Source organism: Pongo pygmaeus, chromosome 13, assembly GCF_028885625.2.
Source record: "Pongo pygmaeus isolate AG05252 chromosome 13, NHGRI_mPonPyg2-v2.0_pri, whole genome shotgun sequence".
NCBI classification, from domain to species: Eukaryota; Metazoa; Chordata; class Mammalia; order Primates; family Hominidae; genus Pongo; species Pongo pygmaeus.
Window position 1 is genome coordinate 51940504 of NC_072386.2, and position 24436 is coordinate 51964939.

Sequence of the window (24436 nt, forward strand, 5' to 3'; positions counted from 1 at the left end):
AGGAAAAACTGGTATCTTCCTGCCCCAGAAGTTTCTCCAAGAAATCCTCCTCATTTCCGACTCATATCCAAAGAACAGACACCTTGGGATTCTATAAAATTGACTTTCGAAGCAACAGGTAAGTCATATAATAGTTTTTTCTCCCCTCCTTTATTTCTTAAACTTGTTAATAAGTGGCATGTATGTTTTTCCCTCAGATATATCACAGGAACCAGCAACTTAGGAAGAGCCTGTGGTGTTTCTAAAATCAATTGAAGCTGGTTATGACTTTTTTTTTTTTTTTTTTTTTTTTCCTGAGATGGAGTCTCGCTCTGTCACCCAGGCTAGAGTGCAGTGGTACGATCTCGGCTCACTGCAACCTCCGCCTCCTGGGTTCAAGTGATTCTCCTGCCTCAGCCTCCTGAGTATTTGGGATTACAGGTGTGTGCCACCATGCCTGGCTAATTTTTGTATTTTTAGTAGAGACAGGGTTTCACCATGTTGGTCAGGCTGGTCTTGAACTCCTGACCTCATGGTCTGCCTGCCTCAGCCTCCCAAAATGCTGGGATTACAGGTATGAGCCACCACGCCCGGCCGAAGCTGGTTATGATTTCTTAACAAAAATTTAATAGGCCAGGCATGGTGGCTCATGCTTGCTACTCAGGAGGCTGAGGTAGGAGGATTGCTTGAGCCTAGGAGTTCAAGACCAGCCAGGGCAACATAGTGACATCCCGTCTCTACAAAATTAAAAAAAAAAATTAGCTGGGCATGTTGGTGCATGCCTGTAGTCCCGGCTACTTGAGAACTTGAGAGGCTGAGCTGGGAGAATCACTTGAGCCCAGGAGGTCAAGGCTGATAGCACCACTGCATTCCAACCTGGGTGACAGAGCAAGACCCTGTCTCAAAAATAAAAATTATTTTTATTTTTTGGAGCAAGGTTAGGTTTACAGAAAAATTAAGTAGAAATTATAGAGTTCTTGTATCCTGCCCACCGATTTTCCTCTATTAATGTCTTGCATTAGTATGGTGCATTTGTTAAAACTGATGCACCAGTTTTAACATTGATAGATTATTATTAATTGAAGCCTGTTGTTCCCACTCGGGTTCATTCTTCGTGTTGTGTAGTTCTGTGGGTATTGAAAAATGCGTGATGCCATGTATCTACCATTACAGTATCATACAGAATAGATTTACCATCTAGAAATGCCCTGTGCTTCACCTATTTATCTCTCTTTTCTTCCCACTCTCCCTAGCAACCATTGGTCTTTTAATTATCTCTGTAGCTTTGCCTTTTCCAGGTATCATATAGCTGGAATCATAGAGTATGTAGCCTTTTTCGACTGACTTCTTTCACTTAGAAGTATGCATTTAAGGGATCCTCCATATCTTTTTGTGACTTGATAGGCCATTTCTTTTTATTGCTGAATAATCTGTTGTGTAGATGTACAGCAGTTATCCATATTTGAATAAGGCTGCTATAAAGATTCCTGGGCAGGTTTTTGAACTCATTTGGGTAAATGCTTAGGAGTGTGATTGCTGGATATTATATATGGTAAGCCTATGTTTAGCTTTGTAAGAAACTGCCAAACTGTTCTTTCCATTGACTAATTTCTGTGTTCTTTTGCCCATACCACAACTGTCATGATCACTGTAATTATATAGTTAAGTTTTGAAGTTGGGTAATATCAGTCTTCCAACTCTTCTTCTCCAATATTGTGTTTTGTCTTTTGCCTTTCCATGTTAACTTTAGAATCAGTTTGTCAATATTCACAAAATAACTTGTTGGGGTTCTGATTGGGATTGTATTGAGTCTGTAGATCAAGTTGGGAAGAAATGATATTTTAACAATAATGGCTTTTCCTATCCATGTTGGAATATCCCTCCATTTATTTTTATCTTGTTTGATTTCTTTCATCAGTTTTATAGTTTTCTTTATATAATCCTTATATATATTTTGTTAGATTTATTTTTAAGTAGTTATTTTTGGGGGTCCTAAATAATCGTGTATTATTAATTTATTAATAAATTTATTAATAATTAATTATTAGTAAATGGTATTGTTCATTGATGGTATATAGGAAAGCAACTGACTTTCATATTATTAACCTTGTATCGTGCAACCTTGCTATAATCACTTATTAGATCTAGGAGTTTTTTTTTTTTGTTTTTTTTTTTGGTTGATTCTTTAAGAAGACTTTCTTTTCTCTTTTTCTTTTTTTTTTTTTTTTTTTTTGAGACAGAGTCTCACTCTGTCACCTAGGCTGGAGTGCAGTGGTATGATCTCGGCTCATTGCAACCTCTGCCTCCTGGGTTCAAGTGATTCTCCTGCCTCAGCCTCCCAAGTAGCTGGGATTACAGGCACACGCCACCACACCTGGCTAATTTTTGTATTTTTAGTAGAGACAGGGTTTCACCATGTTGGCCAGGCTGGTCTCAAACTCCTGACCTTGTGATCTGCCTGCCTCAGCCTCTCAAAGTGCTGGGATTACAGGCGTGAGCCACCGCGCCCAGACTATTCTTTTAAGATTCTCTAAATAGACGATCTTATAATCTGCAGACAGTTTTATTTCTTCCTTCCTAATATCTATAATTTTTATTCCACTTCTTGACTTGTTACATTATCTGGGACTTCTAGTTTGATTTTGACAAGGCGTCGTGAGAGGGGACATCTTTGCCTTGTTCCTGATCTGGGCAAGCTTCTGGTTTCTTACCACTGAGTATGTTGTTAGCTATACGTTTTTTGGCAGATGTTTTTTATGAGACTGAGGAAGTTCCCTCTATTCCTAGTTTACTGAGAGTTTTTATCATGAATGGGTCTTGGATTTTGTCAGTTGCTTTTCCTGCATATATTGATATGGGCATGTGATTTTTCTTGTTTAGCCTTTTGATGTAATAGATGACATTAATTGATTTTCAAGTGTTGGACTGCTTTGCATACCTGAGATAAATCCTACTTGGTTATGGTGTATAAAACCTTTTATGCATCGTTGATTTGATTTACTAATATTTTGTTAAGGATTTTTGCATCTGTGTTCATGATACATACTGGTTTATAGTTTTCTTGTATTGTTGTTGTCTAGCTTTGGTATTAGGATAATGCTGGACTCATAGGATGGGTTAAGAAGTATTCCCTCTGCTTCTGTCTTCTGAAAGCTTTGTAGAGAATTAGTATAATTCCTTCCTTAAATGTTTGGTAGAATTCACCTATGAACCCCTGTAGGCTTGGTAGGTTCTTTTTCTGTGTTGGAAGGTTATTAATTATTGATTCACTCTTTAATAGATATAGGCCTGTTCAGGTTGTCTGTTTCTTATGGTGTGAACTTTGGCAGACTGTGTCTTTTAAAGAATTGGTTAATTTTATCTAGGTTATCAGATTTATGGGAATATAATTTGTCTATAATATTCCTTAATTATCCTTTTAATGTTCATGGGATCTGTAGTGATGTCCCCTCTTTCATTTCTCATATTAGTAATTTACATCTTTTCTTTTTTTCTCTGCCTGGCTGAAGGCTTTTCAATTTTATTGATCTTTTCTAAGAACTAGCTTTTGATTATAGTTGATTTTCTCTATTGAGTTCTGTTCTAGTTATTTCTTCTGTTTACTTTGGATTTAATTTGTTCTTCCTTTTTTAGTTTATTAAGGTGGAAGCTTAGATTATTGATTTTAAATCATCTTTTCTAATATATGCATTCATTGCTATAAGTTTCCTTCTAAGCACTGCTTATGTTCCATGCCACAAATTTTAAGTTGAATTTTCATTTTAATTTAGTTTCAAGTATTTAAAAATTTTTTCGAGACTTCTTTTTTGACCCATTTGTTATATAGAAGTGTGTTCTTTAATCTCCAAATAATTTGATTTTTCAGCTATTTTTCTGATAGTTGATTTCTAGTTTAATTTCATTGTGGTCTGAGAGCATACTTTGTATGAATTCTATTCTAAATCTGTTAAGGTGTGCTTTATGATACAGGATGTGGTCTCTCTTGATGAATGTTCCATTTCAAGCAGTATGCTTGAAAATAATGTGCATACTGTTGCTGTTGGAAGAAGGCTTTATGAATGTCAGTTAGATCTAATCGATTGATGATGATGTTCAGTTCAATTATATTTTTACTGATTTTCTGCCTATTGAATTTTTCAGTGATGGAGGGGTGTTGAAGTCTCTGACTGTAATTGTGAATTTGTCTTTCTCCTTTAGTTGTATGAGTTTGCCAACTATTTTGACACTTTATTGTTAGCTACATACAAATTAAAGATTGTTATGTCTTCTTAGAGAACTGACCCTTCATCATTATGCATTGCCCCTCTTTATCCCTGCTAATTTTCCTTGCTTTAAAAGTCAGCTTTATCTAAAATTAATATTGCTTTCCTACTTTCTTTTGATTAGTGTTAGCGTGGTATAATGTTCTCCATCCACTGACTCTTAATCTATGTGTCTTCATAGTTAAAATGGGTTTTCTGTGGACAACACATAGTGGGGTCTTGTTTTTTGATCCACCCTGACACTCTATCTTTTAATTTGTATGTTTAGACATTGACATTCAAAGTGATTATTAATATAGTTGAATTAATAGCTACCATATTAGTTAACTATTTTCTATTTGTTGCCCTTGTTCTTTGTTCCTGTTTTTGTCTTCTACTCTTTTTCTGCCTTTAGTAGTTTTAATTGGACATTTTATATGATTTGGTTTTCTCTCCTTTCTTAGCATGTCAGTTACACTACTTTTTTTTTTTTAATCTTTTTTAGTGGCTGCCCTGTCGTTTGCAATACGCATTTACAGCTATGCAAGCCCACTTTTAAATAATACTATTCTGCATCACAGGGATTATAAATAACTTAATAATAACAAAATAATCCTAATTTCTCCATCCAGTCTCTTGTAACATTGCTAGCATTTATCTCTCTTATACAGAAGCGTGTGTGCACATATGCAGTATGTACACACAGTGCACACATATAAGTATACATAACCACATACATTGTTGCTATTATTTTGAAAAACTGTTATCTGTTAGATCAATTAAGAATAGGAAAAATGAGTTTTTATTTTGCCTCATTCCCTCTCTAGTGTGCTTTCTTTTGTTATATGAATATCTGAGTTTCTGACCTGTATTATACTTGAGCATTGTATATTATTCTTTTTTTTATATTCTTATCAATTATACTTATTTTAGTGGTTGCTGTGGAGCTTGCAGTACGTCTGTCTTCAGATAACACTGTACTGCTTCATGGTAGTGCAGATACCTTATAACATAATATTCTCAATTCATCCCTCCCTGGGATTCTATAAAGTTGACCTTTTAAACAATAGGTAAGTCATATGACCATCTTTTTTTCCTGCTCCTTCACTTCTTAAACCTTTTAATAAGTTGCATGTGGTTTTTCTTACCCTATAGTTTAAGTCTTAAATTGACCAGCAATTTAGAAGCCTTACATTGTTTCTCAAAGAAGTTGAGACTGGTTATGATTTTTAAGAAGATTTACTGAAAAACTTTTAGTGTCAGATATTGGTTCACTGCCAGATCCAGTAGCATTTGGCCTGGCACGATGACTTTATCTTTTTTGGTACATTTTATTCCCTTTTCCATCTTTAAAACTAGTAGTTAGGTCTTCCAGCTTCTTAACTTATGTTTTGGCCTGTAAAACTTCTTTCTAGGATATTCTTTATGGTGCTGCCAGTTTATCTTTCAAATATCGATTTCATTATGTCACTTCCCTATTAAAAAACCTTTTATGGATTTCCTATTGCCTGGAGAGTAAGTTCAAATTCCTTAGCAAAGCATGTTAGGTCTTCAGTAGTCTGGACTTTGTATATATTTCAGGATTTTTTTCAGCACTCCCTTTGCACTGCATAGCCACATCCAACCCTTATTTGTGCCCAATACACACTCTTACTTCTGGTATGAGTGATACTCTCTTGGTACTACCTCCTACCCAGACTCTACCCTTCTCTTCTTGGCAAAATATGAAGATTTCTCTGCCCTCCTCTCCCATCATTTCCAATTAAGTGAGCAACTGCCATCCTCCCACTTCTTCCTCCCTTTGTATATATCTGTTGTAACACTGGCCATCTTGTATCACGATTATGTAGTTTATGTCTTTGTTTTCCTTTACAATTAAAGGGAGGCAGACATGAATGGGTTTTCATTTGTCTCTGTATTCTTGGCATCCAGTATAATCACTGGCACTTGATGGGTACTCAAGACGTGTTGAATTGTTAAATTTAGCAATTGTTTTTCTTTTAAAGCATTCTACTTGGGCTTAGTAGGGAGACAGATGCTTGAGAAAGGAGGAGGAGAAATGTCAAGACATATGACATTTTCTCATCTTCAAAAGCTGTAAAGAGTTTGTTTGCTTGTGAGGTGTTTTAAAAAGTGAGCAAACCAGGATGGTCTCTCCCTTTCTAATGTCTTTTTGGGAAGTACGATGGTTATTTTATGTGTCAACTTGGGTAGACCACAGCACCCAGGTATCTGGTCAAATGCTATCCTAGATGTTTCTGTGAAAATATTTTCTGGGTAAGATTAACGTGCAAATCACTGGACTTCGAGTAAAGCAGATTGCCCTCCATAATGCAAGTGAGCCTCATCCCGTCAGTGAAGGCCTTAAGAAAAAGACTGACCTTCGCCAAGGAGAGGGAATGGGGAATTCTGCTAGCAGACTGCCTTCAGTCTCATACTGTGACTTTTTTCTTCAGCCTGCCTGCCTATCCTTCAGATTTTGGACTTGCCAGCCTCAACAATCATGTAAGCCAGTTCCTTAAAATAAATCTCAATCAATCTCTCTCTCTCTCCTCTCTCTTGTCTCTGTACACATCCTGTTGGTTTCTCTGGAGAATGCTAATATAGGAAGTTCAACTGTTCCTGCAACTGTTCACTCTATACTTTTTTTTCTGAGTACTCTTCCCCTGATAGAAAGTTGTCTGGGACTTTCATGAGTGAAAAGTATTTTTAAATATAACTTTTCCCCTTGCCTACTTTACTTTTTTCAAGGCCTAATTTACATACAATGAAATGTAAAGATCTTACACAGTTCAGTTAGTTTTGGTAAAAGCAGATATATACCCATGTAACCCTCATCTCTATGAAGATATAAAACATTTCCATCACCCCACAAAACTCAGTTGACGTGTCTTGTACCGAGTGGAATATTGGAGTCTCTTATTTGTGTGTTTATATATCTTCTATATGTCTCCTGTAGTTTTTTTTATAAAGTGGTTGCTATGTTATCTGATGCATAGATAGTCACAATTTTATGTCTTCGTTGTGAATTATGACTTTTAGTATTAAAAAGTGCCCCTTTTATATTTAATGCCTTTGCCTTGAATTCTGTGTTTTGAGAAATAAGATAGGACTTTTAAACAATTTCCACTTGCCTGAAATACCTTTGTTCATACCTTTATTTACCCTTTCTGTATCTCTCTGTATTCAGGAAACATACAGTATGTGATTGGGCTTGGCTTTGTAAGCCAAGTTGAAATTGTTTTTATTTTAGTGGGTAAGTTAGGTTTATTTACATTAATTTTTATTAGTCATACATTTGGCCTCAGTTGTCACAGTATTTTATAATTACATGTGTTGCTTTATTTGTTATATTCCTTTTTTCTATGAGGTGTCTTCTATGCTCTTTAAAACATTTATTTTCTGGCATTTATGAATATTTATATTTGTTTTAATTCTCTATTATTTTACTTGAACCCAGGAGGCAGAGGTTGCAGTGAGCTGAAATTGCGCCACTGCACTCCAGCCTGGGCCACAGAATGAGACTCCGTCTCAGAAAAAAAAAAAAAAAGGTATTGTTTTAACTCCCACCAATTAACCCATACAACAGCAATGCTTATTCTACTTTCCTCTTTCTCTCTCCCATTTTCCATCCAATTTTTGTTACAACATGTAACATTTGTATATTTGTCTTATATCTTCACCTTAGTGTTTTTGTAATACATTTGGATATATTAAAATCCTCAGTATAAGAAGTTTTTTTGGCCAGGTGTGGTGGCTCACTTTGGGGGTACTTTGGGAGGTTGAGGCAGGAGGATGGCTTGAGCCCAGGAGCTCGAGACCAGCCTGGGCAACACGGGGAGACCCCATCTCCACCAAAAAAAAAAAAAAAAAAAAAAAAGGCCAGGTTTGTAGCATGCATCTGTAGTCCCAGCTACTTGGGAGGCTGAGGCAATAGGATTGCTCAAAACAAGGAAGTCAAGGCTGCAGTGGGCTGTGTTCATGCCACTGGACTCCAGCCTAGGTGATAGAGCAGTGGGCTGCTGTGTTCATGCCACTGCAGTCGACCCTAGGTGATAGAGCAGTGTGGGCTGTGTTCACGCCACTGCACTCCAGCCTAGATGATAGAGCAGTGGGCTGGCAGTGGGCTGTTCATGCCACTGCACTCCAACCTAGATGATAGAGCAGTGGGCTGTGTTCACGCCACTGCACTCGAACCTAGGTGATAGATAGAGCAAGACCCTGTCTCAAGAAAAAGTTCTTTTGCTGAAGTTTGTACAGTTATCTGTTGGTTGGATGAAGCTTATTCTCTAGACTCTTTCTGAAGAAGGGCTCGTGAGTGCTCTGTTTCTGTATGGTTAAAATTGGTTTTCTATAATCCTGATAGTTGAAGGACAAGTTGGTGGACATAAAATCTTTGGTTCACGTTTTCCAGTATTGAGTTTTTAAAAATTGTTGTTCCATTGTTGCCTTGTTTTATCTATTGTTTTTGGGGTCTGATACCAATGTAATTTTTTTTGGTAAGTTATTTGATCAAACTTTTTATTGAAGACCTTGAAGATTTTTTTTTCTTTGAAATCTAATAGTTTTACTAGGTTATGTCTTGAAGTTGTTTGTTCTGTGTTAATATTCTAAGGTGCCTGGTAGTCTCTTTCAATGTGTAGATTCAGCTCTCTTTTTATTTCTGGAATGCTTTCTTGGATTACAGTTTTAAATATTAGTTCTGTTTCGTTGTTTGGTTTTCTTCTGGGTTACCAAATGAATATTTCTTTTTGACCTGCCTTCCATTTTTACCACTATCGCTAACCTTTTTTACTTTGCCTTTTCCCATTTTAATTTTCTTAGTATTTCTCCTGTCATTATGCCTGTTATTAAATTTTCCTTTGAATCTATTCTGTTGGGCATCTTGTAATTGTCTTCATTTCTAAGGTAATTTTGCCTTTTTCCTCCATTTCTTTTCTGACTCTAGTCAGTCCTTTTAATTCTTCCTTCTAGTAAGAATTTCTGATTCATGGTGGGGTTTTAAATATCCCCAAATGTTTGTATGGATATATTTGTAGTTGGAGAGTGATCATAACATTTTCTTCTGCTTCATGGTTGTTTCTTTTTTTTTCCAAGAGGAATGTTCTGATACTTTTTTTGGTAATAACTGTATGGATCTGTTTATCCTTTTCTTCCTCATTTTTGTGCTGTTTTGTAAGATTTCTAGCAATGGCTTCCTTTTCTGTCAGTGTAAGAAAGTCCATATTCTTTAGTAAGTTTGTGTTAGTGTGGATGAATAATATATATCTCTTTCAGCTTTTTTGACTGGATTTTTCTTGCAGGACCCTGAATTTTCTTTTGCTTCTTTTCATCTTCACCACCCAAATGCCAAAAGATTCCTCTTCTTTCTTTTTTGGTTTATTTTTCCCTGAGAAGCTTTGGTTTTGAAGACTGTTACTTCAATAATATACTTTTAAGTCCCTGCCCTGTAAACCTTTCTTTGACTGGACGCTATAGTAGTATTTTCAGATTTAGGGTGGACTTACTTGGTCTGCATTTGCCACAAAGCCTTGCAGCAGAAGCAGGGTGGGCACAAGTGTGTGAGATTGCTCCCTGAGATTTAAAAATTTATGGTTATTTCAAATGTGGGTATTCTCTGTCTTTAAGTTAGGCTGAGGGTGTGTTTTTGTTTAGTTTTATCTATTTTAGTTTTAGTTTGACTTCCACTGTCATCAGTTTCCTTGGAAGTTCCCAGTGATGACTAAATTTTCAGAACTGAGCTGATATTTTCCAGCTTGAAGGGAAAAACTAGCAAAACATATTTTAAGGTGCTACATGATCAACTCTGAAAATTACAACTCCATTCATAATGGCAGTCCTATTCAGTACTGTTACAGCACTTTGCAGTTTTGCCAACACTTCCATATCCTTTTTGTAATATAATCCCCTCAATGAAGAAATTGTGACATAGATTAAATTCCTGATGTCATGCAGCAGTTAAGTGATAGGACCAACTTAACACAGGCTTTCTCATTTAGAGTCTGTGCCTTTTCTCCTGTACCTCATTATTTAACCTTGTTGATTCACACTAACTGTCCAAACTGGTAAACCTCCATTAGTTTATAGTAAGTATATTTAAAGTCATACAGGCATGAACCTTTATGAAGTCTGGTTTGGATTGTGGGTTATTTTTTGATCCTTTTAAAAAGATTAACTGTTCTTTCTTTTACCTTACAGGACCAAGCCATATGTCCTTCTATGTTCGAGCCCACAAAGGGTCAACACTTTCTCAGTGGTCTCTTGGCAATGGCACCCCAGTCACAAGTAAAGGAGGAGACTACTTTGTCTTTTACTCCCATGGACTCCAGGCCTCTGCATGGCAGTTCTGGATAGAAGTGCAGGTGCCAATTTCCCAGCATTGTTTGTTTCATTGATTAGGTTCCCAGGTGGTATTTAGCAAGAACCTTGGGTTCAGTATTCTGGCTTCCGAGAACTGGAGAACTAATTGATTTTCTCTGGCAGGTTTCAGAAGAACATCCTGAAGGAATGGTCACTGTGGCCATTGCTGCCCACTATCTATCTGGGGAAGACAAGAGATCCCCTCAACTGGATGCTCTGAAGGAAAAGTTCCCAGATTGGACATTTCCCTCTGCCTGGGTGTGCACCTATGATCTCTTTGTATTTTAATCTTGTGGATGAGCTCTAAGTACATGCCCAGTGGATACTCCATGTGACATGGTTTCTCCCTATGTTACGTGGATGTTTGTAACGTAAGTCAATGAATTTTAATGATCATATGTTCAAAGAGCTTTCTGGGTTAACACTTTTCAGGGCCAAGCATTATAAGGGTTTAGCTGTGGCACAATGATGCATGGCCTGTTGACACTTGAAAATGCCAGTCTTTTGGCACTTAAGCACATGTGGGTACTGCCACCACACACACGTCATTTCATATGACCTTAAGGACAAAAGCCAACAAACCACTTCAATAGCTGCCCCTTTAGGATCAAGAAAGATGTACACTGTCAGACCATTGTTGATGAGACAAAAGTTGTTTCCAATTTAAGCCCCAAAACCATTTGTTGTATTAGTGGATGGTGGGTAAAATATCATTCACTGAGGTAATGATTCCCCTTGAGAATATAACTCTGTGTAGGTCACTGCAAAGTGATTGCCATAGGGCTGGGAGAGAAGCATTGCACTCTTGAGGCTGTAGCCTGTGTCAAGCTGTTTCTTCAGGCAGCCTCTCAAATGTGCTTTGTCTCTTTGTGCTGAGGCCTGGACCCTGTGCTGAGCTGGTGACTCACTGTCCTGACAAGTGGACACTCAGATCCACTGCTGTGCTGCTTTCCTGAGGTGGTTTTCTATACCTGTTTTCCTCTGAAACATGTCTGTTACTCCTCTCCATCTTACCAAGTTGAAAAGGGGAATATTTGGCCACATACCCCTGTTTTTCGTAGGTTCTTTTGGTTCAGAATATTGTTTGTGCCAGTACATGACCTTAACTTCCTTCTCAGAGCACTAAGCTGCCATCTGGGCTATTCTGGGGTAGAAGGCAGGCTGGGAGTGGTGGGCATTTTATAAATATTTATTCTCTTTTGTTTCATAGGAGTCTTGTGTTATACAAGGTTAATCCTTTATGGTATAATCTTATTGATGCACTGGGCCTATCTTTTTGTTTTCCAGCCAGTTGAATAGATTAGTTTTTCTCAGTAACTTACTATCCAGCAGACTGGCTTTCCTGAGACTTGAGGTTGTGGCTTATACTGGAATGAGACCACTGTACGTGTAGGTGGTTCAGATCCTGTGTAATGGCAGCATGAGGACTTAAAGGTGGTTTTCATTTTGAAGATGGCTACGTAGCTTGTAAGGTGTATCACAGCAGTACCTCTCATGGCTTTTTGGTTCCAGCAGTGAGGGCGTTGGTGAGATCCATGGTAAACTGTGCAAGCTTTCTTTTTATCATTAGGAAATGTGAAACGTTGGACAAAGTTTGAGTTTTAACAAGGACAAAAAGTTGAAAGAAAAGGCACAGTTAACAAAAAAGGGTAGCTAGATTTATCCTGGGTGATGGAGGAAATGAGAGAGGAATGCTCTTGAAAGGTGGTCTGTGGATCTGTCTGAATAGAAAGAGCATAATAAGTGTGCATCGCAGGAGAAAACGTCCTTGAAACTGCTTGTCTCATGTGTATGATGTGCTTTTTAAATCATGCTCCTCATTGCCTGCCTAATCTGTGACTCCCTAAAAGCTAACTGGGCCCATGTAGATAGGGCTGCAGCCAGAGCTGAATAACATGTTAGGCTGACACATGTATCAGCACTGCACACTGGAATCATTGCTCTTCCTGGACTTTGTAGAAAAGAGTCTGGCTCCTGCTACTTTTATCTGTCAGGTAGCACATAAGGTTTGCAGGGTTTATATCTTGTATAGAATCACAGTTGTGGAGAAAAAGTAATAATTTCTCAATGAATTTTAAAAATGGGCCTATTTTCTATCCCTGTGGTTAATCTGATATAATTAGTGTTCCCTGTGAATTCCCCCCCTTTGGGAAGGATGCCTTTACTCTTTATCAGTAATAAGTTATAACTGTTTTCATACTGCCTTAGGGTTATTTCCCTGTGTAAACCATTGTCGTTTGTTTTGGTTTTCTTTAGCATTATGAAGCTTTGGTGTTGTACAAGGTCAGTAATAAGACGCTCACTAGTCTCAGGGCTTGTGTAATATTTTGGGAGGTCATTTAAATGCCAGAAATGGTCAAGCAATTATACACAGTATTTATGACTCTCTTAAGCACACCGTTTGTCTGTCACATTAGTAGCTTCTGAGATTAAAAAAAATTTTTTAAGAGTGATCATTTAAATAGTTTCTAAACGGTCTTTTTAAGCTCTAACAAAGTCACTAACAAATGCATTATTTTCTACAGAATTAAATGTTAGTAGTACAGTACTGCATATTCAGGGAAAAAGTGTGAAGAATTATGATTTCAAAGTAGTTCGTTCTTGTGTTTGACCTAAGAATGATTGTCGCATGAAGTGTTTGTTTTTACAGTTTAGCATATATAAACAAACATGATGGGATTCCTTAAGATGTTACCACCAAGGGGGCCACAAGCCAGCCTGCTGTCTCAGGAAGCTGTAGAAGGAGTGTTTGTCAATTTCTTGTCACTGGTTTGCTGACTTACTGAGGATTAATTGTTGCCTTACAATGTTACTGAAATAAACTGTTTAATATACTGGTTGGTATCTTTTTAACTGAAAAACAGATCTGTGTTCTTCTGTATCCCCATATTTTCAAGGGTTATTCCATGTCCACAGAGCCTTTTAATTGCTGTTAAAAGACCTAGATGGCTCATGTGAGCAAAGAACTCAACATGGAAATGTTTACTTCAGTTAGAATCCTTTATCTTAGAATGAAATGGTACTTCTGAATTTCACAGAAATTATTAGGTAAATGTTGAGCTTCACCTATGTAGGAGTTTTAAATCATCCCCATTAGCAAAAAAATAGCAAAGGATGAAGGGCGTTCTTTTATTTGGGAGTAAGGGTAGGAGGGAGGGAAGAAGTTGGCTTTCAGCCAGAGTGACCCATTGCTTATTCTAATCTCCACAGAAGGAAAGGGCACCACCACTCACCAAAATAGAGCATGAACTTTGAGTTCAGAGATCTCTGTGCAAGTTATTTAAGCTTTGAGTGAATTCTCTCAGAACAGTTCAATACAAGGTGAAGCAGCTGAACAACTTCTAACCTAATACTCCTCCTTCTCTTTTAGGGCCAATAAAGTCAAGATGCAGTTATGGCTATTTATATTTGTTTTTAGCCAAGATGCAGTTACGACTCTTTTTAAATTTTTTAAAATTATACTTTAAGTTCTGGGGTACATGTGCAGAATGTACAGGTTTGTTACATATGTATACATGTGCCATGGCAGTTTGCTGTACCCATCAACCCGTTATCTACATTAGGTATTTCTCCTAATGCTGTCCCTCCCCTAGCCCCCCACCTTCTGACAGGCCCTGGTGTGTGATGTTCCCCTCCCTGTGTCCATGTGTTCTCATCGTTCAACTCCCACTTACGAGTGAGAACATGCGGTGTTTGGCTTTCTGTTCTTGTGTTAGTTTGCTGAGAATGATGGCTTCCAGCTTCATCCATGTCCCTGCAAAGGACATGAACTCAACCATTTTTAGGGCTGCATAGTATTCCATGGTGTATATGTGCCACATTTTCTTTATCCAGTCTATCATTGATGGGCATTTGGGTTGGTTCTGAGTCTTTGCTATTGTGAACAGTGCTGCAGTAAACATATGTGTGCATGTGTCTTTATAGTGGAATGATTTATAATCCTTTGGGTATATACCCAGTAATGGGATTGCTGGGTCAAATGATATTTCTAGTTCTAGATCCTTGAGGAATCGCCACACTGTCTTCCACAATGGTTGGACTAATTTACACTCCCACCAACAATGTAAAAGAGTTCCTATTTCTCCACATCCTCTCTAGCATCTGTTGTTTGCTGACTTTTTAATGATCGCCGTTCTGGTGTGAGATGGTATCTCACTGTAGTTTTGATTTGCATTTCTCTGACCAGTGATGATGAGCTTTTTTTCATATGTTTGTTGGCTGCATAAATGTCTTCTTTTGAGAAGTGTCTGTTCATATCCTTTGCCCCCTTTTTGATTTTTTTTTTCTTGTAAGTTTAAGTTCTTTGTAGATTCTGGATATGAGCCCTTTGTCAGATGGATAGATTGCAAAAATTTTCTCCCATTCTGTAGGTTGCCCGTTCACTCTGATACTAGTTTCTTTTGCTGTGCAGAAGCTCTTTAGTTTAATTAGATCCCATTTGTCTATTTTGGCTTCTGTTGCCATTGCTTTTGGTGTTTTAGTCATTAAGTCTTTGCCCATGCCTATGTCCTGAATGGTATTGCCTAGGTTTTCTTCTAGGGTTTTTATGTCTTACGTTTAAGTCTTTAATTCATCTTGAGTTAATTTTTGTATAAGGTGTAAGGAAGGGATCCAGTTTCAGCTTTCTACATACGGCTAGCTAGTTTTCCCAACACCATTTATTAAATAGGGAATCCCTTCCCCATTGCTTGTTTTTGTCAGGTTTGTCAAAGATCAGATGGTTGTAGATGTGTGGTATTATTTCTGAGGTCTCTGTTCTGTTTCATTGGTCTATATATCTGTTTTGGTACCAGTTCCATGCTGTTTTTGTTACTGTGGCCTTGTAGTATAGTTTGAAGTCAGGTAGCGTGATGCCTCCAGCTCTGTTCTTCTTGCTTAGGATTGTCTTGGCTATGTGGGCTCTTTTTTGGTTCCATATGAACTTTAAAGTAGTTATTTCCAATTCTGTGAAGAAAGTCAATGGTAGCTTGATGGGGATATCATTGAATTTATAAATTACTTTGGGCAGTGTGGCCATTTTCACAATATTGATTCTTCCTATCCATGAGCATAGAATGTTCTTCCATTTGTGTGTGTCCTTTCCTCCTTGAAGAGGTGCTTCACATCCTCTGTAAGTTGTATTCCTAGGTATTTTATTGTCTTTGTAGCAGTTGTGAATGGGAGTTCACTCATGATTTGGCTGTTTGTCTGTTATTGGTGTAGAGGAATGCTTGTGATTTTTGCACATTGATTTTGTATCCTGAGACTTTGCTGAAGTTGCTTATCAGCTTAAGGAGATTTTGGGCTGAGACTATGGGGTTTTCTAAATATACAATCATGTTGATCTAATATTGACAGTGGGGTGTTAAAGTCTCCCACCATTATTGCGTGGGAATCTAAATCTCTTTGTAGGTCTCTAAGAACTTTATAAATCTGGGTGCTCCTGTATTGGGTACATATATATTTAGGATAGTTAGCTCTTCTTGTTGCATTGATCCCTTTATCATTATGTAATGGCCTTCTTTGTCCCTTTTGATCTTTGTTGGTTTAAAGTCTGTTTTATCAGAAACTAGGATTGCAACCCCTGCTTTTATTTTTGCTTTTCATTTGCTTGGTAAATATTCCTCCATCCCTTTATTTTGAGCCTGTGTGTGTTTTTGCATGTGAGATGCGTCTCCTGAATACACCACACTGATGGGTCTTGACTCTTTGTCCAGTTTGCCAGTCTATGTCTTTTAATTGGGGCAATTTAGTCCATTTATATTTAAAGTTAATGTTGTTATGTGTGAATTTGATCCTGCCATTATGATGCTGGCTGATTATTTTGCCCGTTAGTTGATGCAGTTTCTTCATACTGTCAATGGCCTTTACAATTTGGTATGTTTTTGCAATGGCTGGTACCGGTTGTTCATTTCCATGTTTAGTGCTTCCTTCAGGAACTCCTGTAAGGCAGGTCTGGTGGTGACAAATATCTCAGCATTTGCTTGTCTGTTAAGGACTTTATTTCTCCTTTGCTTATGAAGCTTGGTTTGGCTGGATATGAAATTCTGGGTTGAAAATTCTTTAAGAATGTTGAATATAGGCCCCCACTCTCTTCTGGCTTGTAGAGTTTCTGCTGAGAGATCCGCTGTTAGTCTGATGGGCTTCCCTTTGTGGGTAACCTGACCTCTCTCTGGCTGCCCTTAGTATTTTTTCCTTCATTTCAACCTTGGTGAGTTTGACGATTGTGTCTTGGGGTTGCTCTTCTTGAGGAGTATCTTTGTGGTGGTCTCTGTATTTCCTGAATTGGATGTTGGCTTGCCTTGCTAGGTTGGGGAAGTTCTCCTAAATAATATCCTGAAGAGTGTTTTCCAACTTGGTTCCATTCTCCCTGTTGCTTTCAGGTACACCAATCAAATGTAGATTTGGCCTTTTCACGTAGTCCCATATTTCTTGGAGGCTTTGTTTGTTTCTTTTCACTCTTTTTTCTCTAATCTTGTCTTCTTGCTTTATTTCATTGAGTTGATCTTCAGTCTCTGATATCCTTTCTTCCACTCGATCAATTCGGCTATTGATACCTGTGTATGCTTCATGAAGTTCTCGCGCTGTTGTTTTCAGCTCTATCAGGTCATTTATATTCTTCTGTAAACTGGTTATTCTAGTTAGCAATTTGTCTAACCTTTTTTCAAGGTTCTTAGCTTCCTTCCATTGGGTTAGAACATACTCCTTTAGCTTGGAGGAGTTTGTTATTACCCACCTTCTGAAGCTTACTTCTGTCAATTCGTCAAACTCATTCTCTGTCCAGTTCTGCTCCCTTGCTGGCAAGGAGTTGTGATCCTTTGGAGGAGAAGAGGTGATCTGCTTTTTGGAATTTTCAGGCTTTTTGTGTTTTCTCCCCGTCTTCGTGGATTTATCTACCTTTGAAGTTGGTGACCTTCAGCTGGGATCTCTTGAGTGGACGTCCTTTTTGTTGATGTTGATACTATTCCTTTCTGTTTGGTGGTTTTCCTTCTTACATTCAGGCCCTCTGCTGCAGGTTGGCTGGAGTTGACTTGAGGTCCAGTCCAGACCCTGTTTGCCTGGGTATCACTGGTGAAGGCTGCAGAACAGCAAAGACTGGTACCTGTTTCTTCCTTTGGAAGCTTCATCCTACAGGGGTACCCGCCAGGTGCCAGCTAGAGCTCTCCTGTATGAGGTGTCTGTTGGCACCTACTGGGAGGACCCACTTGAGGAGTTAATCTGTCCTTTATCAGAGCTCAAATGCTGTGCTGGGAGATCCGCTGCTCTCTTCGCAGCTGCCAGGCAGGGATGTTTAAGTCTGCTGAAGCTGCGCCCACAACTGCCCTTTGTCCAAAGTGCTCTGTCCCAGGGAGGTGGGGGTTTTATCTGTTAGTCCCTGACTGGGGCTGCTGCCTTTTTTTCAGAGTTGCCCTGCCCGGAGAGGAGGGAATCTAGAGAGGCAGTCTGGCTGCAGTGGCCTTGCTGAGCTGCAGTGGGCTCCACCCATTTTGAACTTCCCAGTGGCTTTGTTTACACTGTGAGGGTAAAACTGCCTACTCAAGCCTTAGCAATGGTGGACGCCCCTCCCCCCATGTTGGAGCATCCCAGGTCAAGCTCAGACTGCTGTGCCAGCAGCAAGAATTTCAAGCCAGTGGATCTTAGCTTGCTGGGCTCTGTGGGGGTGGGACCTGCCAAACCAGACCACTTGGCTCCCTGGCTTCAGCCCCCTTTCCAGGGGAGTGAATGGTTCTGTCTGACTGGTGTTCCAGGTGCCACTGGGGTATGAAAAAAAAAACTGCGGCTAGCTTCGTGTCTACCCAAAACAGCCATCCAGTTTTGTAGTGGAAACCCAGGGCCCTGGTGGCATGGGCACTGGAGGGAATCTCCTGGTCTGCAGGTTGCGAAGACTGTGGGAAAAGCACAGTATCTGGGCTGGATTGCAAGATACAGTCCCTAATGGCTTCCCTTGGCTGGGAGAAGGAGTTCCCTGACCCCTTGCGCTTCCCAGGTGAGGCAACGAACCACCCTGCTTTGGCTTACCCTCACAGGGCTGCACCCACTGTCCAACCAGTCCCAGTGAGATGAACCAGGTACCTCAGCTGGAAATGCAGAAATCACCCGCCTTCTGTGTCGATCTTGCTGGGAGCTGCAGACCAGAGCTGTTCCTATTCAGCCATCTTGCCAGCAATCCCAGTTATGGCTCTTAATGTCTGTTTTTAGTTGAAATACGTAGGGATTTTTGGGGTGTATCAGTGTATTTTTTGACACTTCTACTTCCATATTTGATTTGTAAAAACATAACATGTTGGTAATGATTTCTTTTTTCTCCAACTTGGCTCTACAGCATGACCGAATGGAATTTATGCCAGGAATGCAAGGTTGGTTTAACAGAAAGTTGGCCAGGTGCAGTGGCACATGCTTTATCTCAGCACTTTGGGAGGCCAAGGTGGGTGGATTGCTTAAGCACAGGAGTTTGAGACTGGCCTGGACAACATGGCAAAACCCTGACTCTACTAAAAACACAAAAATTAGCAGGGCATGGTGGTGTGTGCTTGTGGGCCCAACTACTTACTATAGAAACTGAGGTAGGAGGATGGCTGGAGCTCAGGAGGTTGAGGCTGCAGCAAGCCATGACTGCGCCACTTCCTTCCAGCATGGGTGACAGAGCAAAACTGTCTTAAAAACATTTGAAAATCAGTGCAATGTACCATATTAATAGAATAAAGGACAAAAACCACATGACTACTTCAGTAGATGCAATGTATGTTTGTTGAGTGTTTTTATCATGGAAGGGTTTTGGATTTTGTAAAAGACAAACATCCTCAACCAGATAAAGGTTATCTATAAAAAACCCACAGCTAGCATCATAATTAGTGATGAGAGAAAGCATCTCCCTAAGATCAGAAGACAAGGATATCCACTATTGCCACCTAATAAGCATTGTACTGGTGGCTGTAGCCAGGACAGTTTGACAGGAGAAAGAAAGAAAAGGCATCTAGATTGAAAAGGAAGAGTTCAAACTATCTCTGGTTGCAAACAACATGACCTTCAATGTAGAAAATCCTAAGGAATCCACAAAAAAGAAAAAGTTTGATGTTGCATGATGCAATGTCAATATATAGAAGCAATTGTATTTATATACACAATCCAAAAACAGAAAATCCCATTTTTTTACAGTAGCAATAATACTTAGAAATAAAACTAACAAAAGTATGAGACTTAGCAAAAATTATAAGCCACTGTTAAAAGACACTAAAAACCCAATAAATGGAAAGACATCTCATGTTCATGGACTGGAAGGCTTAATATGGCAATATTCTCCAGATTGCTTTATGTCATGAATACAATGCTTATGAAAATCCCAACTGCCTTTATTTTAGTATAGAAATTGACAAGCTGATCCTGAAATTCATATGGAAATACAAGGGACCTAGAATAGCCAAAACAGCCTAGAAAAAACAAACTTAGGACTCTCACTTTCAAAATTTCCTACAAAGCAACAGAAATCAAGGCAATGTGGTATTGGCATAAGAAGATATTATAGATCATTAGAATACAATTAAGAGTCTATAAATAAACCCATACATCTATAGTTGTTGATTTTTGACAATGGGAAAAAAATCCTTTCCATAAATGGTGCTCTGACAATTGAATAGCCACGTTAGAAGAATGAAGTCAGATCTCTCTCTCATATCATACACGAAGATTAACTCAAAATGGATCAAAGACCTAAATGTAGGAGATATAACTATAAAATTCTTAAAACTTTTAGTTGTAAATATTCATAACCCACATTATTAGGCACAAGCAACCAAAGAAAAAATAAGTTGGACTTAAAATGAAAAACAGTGTTTCAAAGGACATTATCAAGAAAGTGAAATGATTGAGAGTCTGTGTGATTGATTGATTGATTGTAATCACATGGTGACAACACTCAATCTAAATCAGACTTCTGTTGTATTCTCACCACTCTTTTTCTTTTTTTTTTTAGCAGTATTTAATGGGTACATTTTAGAGTCTTCCATTTTGTGTGGAATTAGATTCTCCCCTTCAAATGCTGTAATCAACATTACTTAAAAAAAAAAAACTTGAATATTGAAACCTAAAAAAGTGAAAAGCCCACAGAATAAGAAATATTTGCAATTTATATGTACATAAAATAGTATCCAGAATATATAAAGAACTCCAGCAAATCAACAATGAAACGACCTAATTAAACAGACATTTTTCTTCAAAAATAGACAAATGGCTAATAATCCTACGAGAAGATTTACATTAACCATTAGGTAAATGAAAATCTAAACTATGATGAGACACTACTTCATGTACAACTTGGATGGCTACAGCCAAAATAACAGCATGCTTTGGTGCCAAGAAGTGAGATAGAAAAGTTCACATACTGTATGTTTCCATTTATATGAAATGTCCAGAATAGGCAAATCCATGGAGACTGAAAGCATATTTAGGAAAATGGGAAAAAGTCAAAGTACCTTTTAATCCCACTTATTAGAAATGACACCTAGGTTCCTCTATACTTACATGTAAAATTTTGTTTGCTTGGTAGATATCTTAAGGTATACATAATTTTCTGCCATTCCTTCATTATATTTTGAACATTTTCCATGTCATCGACATGGGCTGTTTCCTCCAGTATTTTACTGTCAGGCATCTAGGATGTTGCCAACTCTTGATGCTGTCATTCTAAATCTACATATGAATAAATATTTTAAATAAATCTGTCTGAATTTCATTTCATAAGGAAAATTCTAAGAAGCAGAATTATATAATGAAAAGATGATTTTCATGGCTGTTAACCTGAGATGATGAATAAACCAAAGTTTGTGTAATGGTTTTATTGCCCTTTACCAAGGGGAGAAAAATACACATTACAGAAATAGCAGCAACTTTAATTACAAGCAAAGGTTGATTTTATTCCCACACCCCAATGACTTCTTGTTTTGGTTTCAGCAAATAATTTATTAATAAATGCATCTAGTAAACCTCAAATAGTTATACTGAATATTTAAATTCATTGGCTAAAATTATGGCTTAAACAGTTGATATGTGAACCAAACAACACAATAAAAATGAGTTTTTAAAAATTAAAGTATATAACAAATTACCAAATTTTCCGTAAACCTGCCAAACTTCTTGCCTTGGGGCCTCCTATCTCTATTAGTTGTAAAAGAATATTGTATAAAAGAAACAATTCATTCACGGCCTAACCCACAGGAATACAGTTAACTTACTGGTGCCCTGCTTTCAAGAATGTGAGATGAACTCAGCAGCACAGTGTTTTATTTCAGATACTTGAAAAGATCACAGCTCTTTATAATGGTAAATCATTTTTATTGACTGAATATTCACACCAAACACAAAAGCAATGCTGGTTCTTCTCCTTAATGGACTAGGATAGGAGAAGAGAGTTCAGTTTAGTTTCTTGCTGGGCTGCATGTACTTACATGCAAAACATTATCTTAAGATTCAGGGAAAGGTGGTTTGAAACAAAGACTTAAATAAAAATAGCACCAGAAGGACCAGGTACCAATAATTACATACTCCACCCATTCGGGAGTTTCATTTTGTAAAATATTATTGCACTTGTAATGTAAAAAGTAAATGATAGTAAATTACCCAACTCAGTAATTTTAAATACTTTGATGTATTCTGAACTAAGCAGTTTCAAAATGGTTTTGAGTTTCTCTTCAAAAGAAACCTGGCTAAGACAACTAAATCTAGCCATTTACTTTAAAAAGCAAGGAGAGAGGACCAAGTTTTGTTTCTAAACTACAACTGCACTATGAGAAAAGAGGCTATTTTAGATAGTGGTACGAATTTGGTCCACATCAAATACATCGTTATTATAAAAATAAACAAGTTTGTTTTTTGTAAAAAATAACATTGCATTCCTTGTTCAAATTGCACAGTACAAATAAGCTGTCTTAATACTGTTATAAGGTAATTAGAATTACATACATTGGATGGGTGTTTAAAGCAATTAAGGAGTATGCAGTTGTTTTCATAATGTATGAAAACAAATTTAAGTCATTTCTAGAAGTACATAAAATATTTTAAGTTTACAATGAAGAATGCATTCTTTACACACTAATTTTTAGTAGCCGTGATAATACAGGATTCAGCAGTCTATTTACATAGAAGTCCATCTTTATTCAATTTACAAAAGCAATAAATAAGAGACTATGTTAATTTGCACAAAACCTGCTGCATTTCATGATCAGTGTGACCATTTCTGTTACTTCATGACCAAGCCAATAAACCTGTCTTCCTCAGTTTTGCAGAGGAGCAAGCTCTGTCTTTGTATGTGTAGACATGCAGAATCCAGCATTAAAACCTTACAAATTATAATACAAGCCCTAAAATGAACAGTGCCTTTGAGTATATTTACACAAGAGTATTCACAAAAAGATACTGTTCTTTAATACAAAATAGTTTAGTGGTATCTAACAGCAAAATTGAGAAGAACCCCCTCAGATCTCTGCCCACATTGGTCTAATGGGAATCAAGCTTGCTAAAACAAGCACATTAACTCACAGGTAAATAGCTTCCATCAATTCTGGACTGCGATTTGACTGGCTAGTAAAGCCAAGGAGAATGTTTCCATCATACTGGCACATATTGTGCCCCAGGGTAGCAATCTATTCAGGAGGACTGAATAAAGAGTCCAGCTGTATCCAAGGGAGCAGACAGGTAGCTCAAGTACCTGATAGACTATAGCAAGCACCTTAGCATTTATTTTTTTAAAAGCAGTCTGGACATAATGCAGAACCGGGAAACGTGAGAAGATGTAAGTAGTGAAAAAGTAAGCTCACCTGGGGCAAAACAATTCCTGTGGTTTAAGAGCTACCAACCTTTGAGTAAAACCAAAATATTCTCATGTACATCTGTACAATATTTACTTTTCACTGCAGCTTAAAATTTTTTTATGAAAGATGTTTTATATCACATTTTTATGGAGTCAAAAAGACTTCTTAGACAAGAAAGAATTAGTTAAAATCTAATAATACTTACCAAAGAGTCTCTGAACTGAGTTCTCCTGTTAAATCATCCAACTATGTCCAACATACTGAGTTGCACGCTGCTGCTAATTAATACTGCCCCTTTGTGATGGAACCTCACTGTTGTTAGGACACAGAACAGTCGTAAGTCCCATCCTGAAAAGGTTCTTCCTCCTCTGCTTGGGCTGTGTCCTCCTCTTTCCGGCTGACCATACTGCTGCTTCCAACTTCACCCTGGGGGATGCTTCCATGGCTGGAGGAGCCCCTGCTCTCCTCTGCCCGGGGGCTAGTCTGTTCCGGAGTCTTACCCATAGTTATTGGTTGGAAGGCATCTGGCTGGACCTGCTCTTCTGTTACCTCACTGAGCTTCTGCAGTTGTGGCTTAATGATGTTTAAAAATGGCTTATATCCAGGACTATGTAGAGAAAAAAACATTAGCTCATCTGCCATAATTCAAAAGGTTTGGTAGAATGTTATGGGTGAACTTCTACTGAACATTGATATGGTAAGGACAATGATAGATTAGGAGGGGGGAGAGGAGGCAAAGAAGGTAGGGAGGAAAGGCTTCTTGGGTGTCCTGCCCAGCAGAGGGGGCTGCACATTGCATATGCCTGAGGCTTAAGTTTCTAAGCATTAGGGGCAAAGGGTGATGTTTTAGAACCAGTATTACAACTAAAAATTGTATTTTACAATTGAAAGGCCAACAAGAGCTTAGACTTGAAAAAGGACCTTCAGACATTTAACCTAAATGCATTTGGCAATTAAGGAAAACCAGATCCAAGTAAGGGAAGTAACTAGCTCCAAATACACACATTAACTGGTAATAAAGACAAGGCTAGAGTCCAAGGCTCTTAACTGCAACCACAACTCTAATTTGGATTT

The 24436-nt window shown here is 38.0% G+C and overlaps 2 protein-coding genes across 10 annotated transcripts in view; one reads left to right on the forward strand and one right to left on the reverse strand.

Moving 5' to 3' along the window:
• Positions 1 to 13415, forward strand: part of ERMP1 (endoplasmic reticulum metallopeptidase 1) — a 49082-nt gene extending 35667 nt beyond the window's left edge. For both annotated transcript variants that reach the window (XM_054500836.2, XM_054500837.2), the window contains 3 exons: positions 3 to 118; positions 10419 to 10582; positions 10704 to 13415. In XM_054500836.2, coding sequence (XP_054356811.1) covers positions 3 to 118; positions 10419 to 10582; positions 10704 to 10868 — 445 coding nt within the window. In that variant the 3' untranslated portion in view covers positions 10869 to 13415. The remainder of the gene's footprint in view (positions 1 to 2; positions 119 to 10418; positions 10583 to 10703) is intronic.
• The window catches only part of RIC1 (RIC1 homolog, RAB6A GEF complex partner 1), a 181886-nt gene that overhangs the window by 15191 nt on the left and 142259 nt on the right, over positions 1 to 24436 (reverse strand). For 4 of the 8 annotated variants that reach the window (XM_054500832.2, XM_054500833.2, XM_054500834.2 and 1 more), the window contains one exon: positions 21377 to 23969. In XM_054500832.2, coding sequence (XP_054356807.1) covers positions 23681 to 23969 — 289 coding nt within the window. In that variant the 3' untranslated portion in view covers positions 21377 to 23680. Of the gene's footprint in view, positions 1 to 17046; positions 21246 to 21376; positions 23970 to 24436 lie in introns of those variants that run through there. The other 4 variants (XR_010123301.1, XR_010123300.1, XR_008504532.2 and 1 more) reach the window with 4 other exon arrangements.